Raw genomic sequence first — 6,513 nt, 5'->3', positions numbered from 1 at the left:
GGGGGGGGAGCTGCCGTCGGGAGTTCAAACAACAACATAATGAGTGAGACAGTAACCAAAAACTGACAACTTTAAGAAAGCAAGGTCTTTTATGGTTTGCAAAAGTAACTTAGTCCTTTTAATGAAGCTGGCTATGGCATCAATGCGTTTTGGTTTTATTACTATTTTTAAAAACGATCTATTTTTAGAACAAAACAATATTTTCTGTTACAAATTACGTTACAAGTCAGCATGCTTGGTCATGAGTACTATCGTTATGGTAGGGGGATTTGAGGGTGAGCCTCTACTGCGTCATAGGCATTAGGTTCATACGCTGGTCAGAGAAAGCCCTGTAATTTCAACTAAAAACTGATGGGAGATCGTCATCGATTTCCTCACAGCACTTCTGGTGTTTTTTTCTGACATGAATATCTCTTACTTCTATATAAATACCGATTTCCGTTTCGCTTGCTGAAGTTCCCATTTATCACGCGAGTAAGTGGTTTCCCTCGTATGACACTGCATGATGGATGTGTGTGGGAGAGGGGGCCGGGGGTTCCTCTTACAATACATGATGTTTATTTTTTTCTTGTAGACTTTCAGATATTTTATCAGTTCCACTGTTTGACTCCATTTAACGTGTTTTACAGTTTCACAGATTTAAAGGATCATCTTCAAATATGGCCAGATGAATATAAAAAAATGAATATTTCAATATGAACAAAAAGTTTTTGACTTGAAATTGGAAAATCGGGGAAATGTATAAATAGGATAATTAACCGTGTCCGTTGATTTTGGGGTATTGATTCCGTTTGCTGGATAACCAAATTTACTCGATAGTGTAGCGGACGTTGAACCACTCGCACAAACAAACATATGTCCGTTGACAAATCACTCATTATCTGTACATTCTGACATTTCATATCAAACAACTGGTTATATTGGTTTATCAAAAATATGAACATACTACTATGCTAAATAGAACATTTTAAATTCTATTTCCGTAGAGGTGATGCTCATAAAATAATATCATTGCTGATTGATGCATTACCGATTTCTACCATTGTCTCCTTTAATTTCGCCCCTCCAGTGCAAATGTTCTTCCACCAATTACTAATTTTCTATCTCAAGAATGCAGCTAATTGAACTCTCTGACTTATGAGCTTCAATCGCCACGACCAACACTAGTTGTCAAAGGACAGTCAGATGCTATGAAACTGTCGAGCTTGACCTATATGTCCTATTATGAATGCCATCGCTAAACCAATCGGATTCGATTGTCAATCTGTTGCAGTTTGTACGACAGCTTGTCCGAGTCTGATGTTTTGGCAGCGTTGTAAGACCGTTATTGACGAGTTATTAAGACCCGACACTCTGAATGGTCAGCTAATACCACGAAATCGAACATTCACACGCAAATTACAGCTCATTCATAGCTAACAAAAACAATGCCTGGTGCTTTCAACTTAGTGAAGGCGAAGTATTCTTCAATAAAATGTAAACCAAACAAAATGCTTTATGAGACTTTGTCATATTTGTTGTTATCTGCATTTTTACAGACATTTGCAACTAGTCTACAATTTCACTGATATTTATGCAGCAAAAAAAAAAAAAAAAAAAAAAAAAAAAAAGAGAAAAGTGTGTGAACAACAATCATTCTCAATCACTCAGGAAATGTAAAAAAAAACTAACGCAAATTAGGAACAATGGAAAGACTAACACTGAGAGATTTGACAAAAGGACAAGGGGGACAATACCAGGTGTTTCCGAAAATAAAGGTTTTGCTGCATCGCCCGAAGCCGCTTTGTAAATCGAGGTCAAATCAAAGTAATGCAACGTTCTCATAGCGAGAACCGGGGTAGTGACACCAAAACAACAAGGCACAGTAACGAACATTATTTAATTCCACGATCTCAAAATGAACAAATAACTTACTTCTCTTTGAGATCAGGGGCGAAAATAAAACGTGTCTATAAATATACGGTATCTTATCTTTGTTTTGATGATTAGGCAATACCTATCACTGTAGATTGAAGTAGGTGTTACATTAAAAGATATATCAAGTAAGATTGATTATGTATACATGTATACATCGTCCGGCGTTTGTATAGAAGTTCACTCATGCCGGAATATTATCTAATTGTGTCGGCCTTTAAATTGAGGAGATACAGTGTAACACTGCAAATGCTGGATACGATTTGGTATTGTGTCGGCGTTACACCAGAATGTATGTAGTCAACAAGTTCCGTATAAGCTGAAGTTAATCTCGGTGGGCTTAAATTTATGATTCAGCACAAATAAAAAAAAACTTTGTTAACGTTTAACCGAATGAGCGTTAAATCTTTTTGACTGTACCAACATTGACCGAGCTTTTTGGCATACCAGTTAAATTCGAAACAGTTTAGTCATTGCTTGAAAAGGGAACAAAATGAATTCGAAAAAAGTAACATGCATAAAACAGTGTCTGTCTTGACATAATTTTTATTTGATATCATTATCAAACTTGTAAATCGTAATTAGGCAAATGGCACAATGAGATACACTGGATTAAAATCAGAAATCCGTTCGTCGAGAAAAATGCACTTGTTTGTCAAATCAAAATGCAGATGGCGAGGGGACGTTTAGCCTTCTAGCTATTGCTATATACAAGTGTGTGCTATATATAGATAAAAGTAAGCTTACATATTTTTTGGTGTCTTTTGGGACTGCCTTACCTTTTATATCTCGTTAAACTAAAAGGATCGTTTGGTAAAGTTCATGCAGATGTCCTTCCTTACCCAATACTTTTATCTATAACTCATACCCGAGCCTCGTTTTAATAATTCGGTAAAATTTCATTTCTATGATGCCATTGACATATATTTAAGCAGGCAATCAACTTAGCTTTCATTCAACAAGATGCCATCTATAACAAACCGACAGATGTCAGAGAACGACTAAGGTTGTGACATCTACACGTGTGTGTTTTCTACACTCGAAAGACTGGCTGGCATACAGATAAAAGATGGCACATTATAAGCTTAGCGTCTCACAGCGTCTCACTACAAATTCTAAGTGAAGAGTGGAGCCATGTCGATATCTCTGTAGTGTTAAAGGAAAAATCAGTATTAAATGCTGCCATCAGCCTTCAGGTTCAAGAAAATGAATATTTCCATCAAATCAAGTTGACGGCATTACTTTAAGTATACTTCAAATTGTATACTGTGTCCGCCATTTCTGCTCTTACATATATGTCTCGTCCATGTTGCGTCTCTTGACATCAATAATCTAATCATATTAGTATCTTTGAACAAGACTTTCGCACGCTCCGTAAGACTTCCAAGAAAACACGGAGAAACGAAGGTGGGATAATCTGCATATATATATTTCAGCGACGTTTTTCACTATTATCAAATCAGCGAAATTTTGCTATGTCAGACTCTTAAAAGAGTCACAAAAGCATATTAGGCTAGAAATTATCTTCGACAAATGATTTTATCCTGTAAGATATTAGGGTATCTTTAACTGAATTAGCAAAAATGAGACCTATATCGTTTACAAAACCTTCAAGGTTAATAAACTATAATATCTGTTTTAGATTTATCGTCATTGTCCTGCCAATGAAATCTCGGACGTGGTGTACAGCGGGAAATACCAAGAAAATCCTTTTCCTCGTCTGGTCTGTTGCCATCTGTCTAGCGTCGCCAACTCTCTACGTTATGGTAAGTATACAAAAACTACAGTAAGTTGTTGGTACCAATTACGTTTTAATGCATTCGAAAACAAAAGTCAGATAATTTTGTACTTCCTTTTTCAGGAGTGACATAAAACAGAAGTGTTATGTACAGATTTGACACTATTTGAAACAGTAGATTTAATAAATATATTTATAAAAGAAAAGGTTACTGAACCGTTAAATATCTTGTTCAATGTACATATATACATATTATTACGTTATTCATCTGTACTGCTTTTGTTGTTAGTTCCGCATGATTCAAAATATTATTTCTGTAGATTTCTGTAGTTTCTGCTTCTGTATTAAGTACTCTTGAATAAGACTAAAAGTTGGATTGCTCCTCTAAATCTGGAAAAATAAGCGTGCATTCCCTGTCAGATGGCCCTTAGCTCCGTTGTAGAGGTTGCAAAGTACAATTGATAATTTATTTTCATTTTCAAATCAATGAAATTTAAAAAAAATCTGTCAAATTAATCACAGGTTCTCTAAAAAATAAATTAATTTTGAGTGAAATCAATACAACTATCGAAGGAATAATGGTATATCGTTAATCCGGAGTATCTAGATCATACGGAATATATCTATTATCCGGAATACCTCAATAAAACGGAATTTATCGATAATCCGGGATATATCGTTACTCCGGAGTATCTCGATAATACGAAATATGTCGTTTATTCAGAATCCCGCTACATGTATCCAGAAAACAATTTTCTTATTTTGCATCCTCAAATATTTTTCCACTTTATATATATTTGCACCAATATGCATGGTTTATAACATTGTATTGAATGATATGCAAACTAATGTCTCTTTCCTATGATAACAGCCCATTTGTTATTTAAAGGGCAACTATTTAAGAAATCCCACTGATGTGAAACTAAAAATTACATTCCGTAAAGCTTGCAGATGAACCGCTTTTGTATTTCACAGGCAGGAGTCTAATTCAATAAATTTAATTCCTCGTGTTTTTATAATGATGTAAACCTTTACAATTTGTCACCATAACTTCCTTGAATATGTCTATAATCTATAAGTACGAATCAAAGCAGTACGCAGCAAATGTTTCTAATGAGCGATTAATGATGGACAACAAACAACGGACACATGCGAGAAGATTGTAAAAGCTCGTGGCGCTGATGGTTGTTTTGAATTATCACATCAGTTCCCTAGCGAGAAGATTGGTGTAGGCGTTATGCCAAGTCTAGTTAGTGTCTACGTCTTCCTTTTATACTAACAAGTGGGTCCGTCGAAAACAAACAAAATAACACAGAAGGCGTTTTCGCAACAACAAACACCGGAAGCAATTACTAGAATTATAACCAAAACAGGATGTGTCCAAGTGATTACAGTCAATAACGATTAAATCATATACTTACGATTTATCATGTCCACCTGTTTATAAGACATTACATTTTTTTGACCGATTTTTATTTGTAGTTGATCATGTTAACAAGCATTGTGTGCTTTATTACAAGTCTGCAGGCAAATCTTCAAAATCAAATAAGAGAATGATAATCCAGCTAGGGTCGCGCTTTTAACAAATGATCGGGCTAACAAATCAGAGGAAAAGTTAGAACAAGTATTGGGGAAAATCACCTTCAAGCACCTTTACTGGTCGAACAGCCTTCTGTCAATCTTATCTCTTATCACCACCCACCCACTTTATCTGTCTCCCTATACCCTATCAGGAAGCTTGTAGGCTTGACCAGTTTGAATCACAACTAGAATAGTAAGTAACTTTACTTTGCAAATTACTGATACTGAAGATTGCGTGTCTCGACTACAGTAGGTGTTGTTCTCCTCTGGGACGACAGCCGAGTGAACAAATCGACTCTGTGATGTACAGATGTCTAAATAGGGAACTCGACGCATTACCTTGGACTCGAGTAGTAGAAACTTAACCACACCACAGGTCCTCGACAGGGAAATCAATCTCTTTTACACAGACGGTCGTCTTAATGTCGCACTCTTGTATTATGCGCAGACGGGGCATTTCTGTTCCGCTGTGGTTACTCTCGGGACAGCAGTCAACTTGACCAATCTATCTAATCTCTTATTTTATTATTGTGTTTAAAACACGTCACCGCATTGTGCCAAATTAGAAATCTGTGAAAAAGGAATAGTTTTATATCATTCTTATAGATGGTCATAAGATATATGTAAAAACACTAATTTGATTATATTTAAGGATTGTTAGTTTTGGTTTCACATATTCTTTACATACAAATATAAACCAACAGAGGGAAGGTAAATCAGTTCTGATATCAGTAACGTGAAACGGTTTGGATTCATCAAAACATCGACTTTTATCTATGTCCGACGTTTATGTTAGTCCGACTCGTGTCTTAATCAGACCCTTGGGTGTTCACTTTGTTTTGTTTTTCCAGGTTTTATTTACTTTTAAATCTAAGGAAAGCAACAATATGAACTTCTCAAATATTTAATGAATTGAAATCGCTGTAACAATGTAACAGACAAATGACACACGGAATCACTGTAACAGTGTAACAGACAAATGCCACATGAACTCACTGTAACAGTGTACCAGACAAATGACACATGAAGTCACTGTAACAGTGTACCAGACAAATAACACACGAAGTCACTGTAACAGTGTACAAGACAAATGACACATGAAGTCACTGTAACAGTGTACCAGACAAATAACACACGAAGTCACTGTAACAGTGTACAAGACAAATGACACACGAAGTCACTGTAACAGTGTACCAGACAAATGACACATGAAGTCACTGTAACGGTGGACAAGACAAATGACACATGAAATCACTGTAACAGTGTACCAGACAAAGGAG

General features: G+C 35.9%; 1 protein-coding gene across 1 annotated transcript in view; it reads left to right on the top strand.

The window, feature by feature from the left end:
* LOC110466594 (cholecystokinin receptor type A-like) overlaps positions 1–6,513 on the top strand; it is a 92,315-nt gene that overhangs the window by 40,126 nt on the left and 45,676 nt on the right. Inside the window, exon 2 of the mRNA XM_021523182.1 lies at positions 3,557–3,680. Within this exon, the coding sequence (XP_021378857.1) occupies positions 3,557–3,680 (124 nt within the window). The remainder of the gene's footprint in view (positions 1–3,556; positions 3,681–6,513) is intronic.

This window comes from Mizuhopecten yessoensis, unplaced genomic scaffold (genome assembly GCF_002113885.1).
Source record: "Mizuhopecten yessoensis strain PY_sf001 unplaced genomic scaffold, ASM211388v2 scaffold11139, whole genome shotgun sequence".
Classification (NCBI taxonomy): Eukaryota; Metazoa; Mollusca; class Bivalvia; order Pectinida; family Pectinidae; genus Mizuhopecten; species Mizuhopecten yessoensis.
This window is presented reverse-complemented; position numbering and strand designations above follow the sequence as displayed.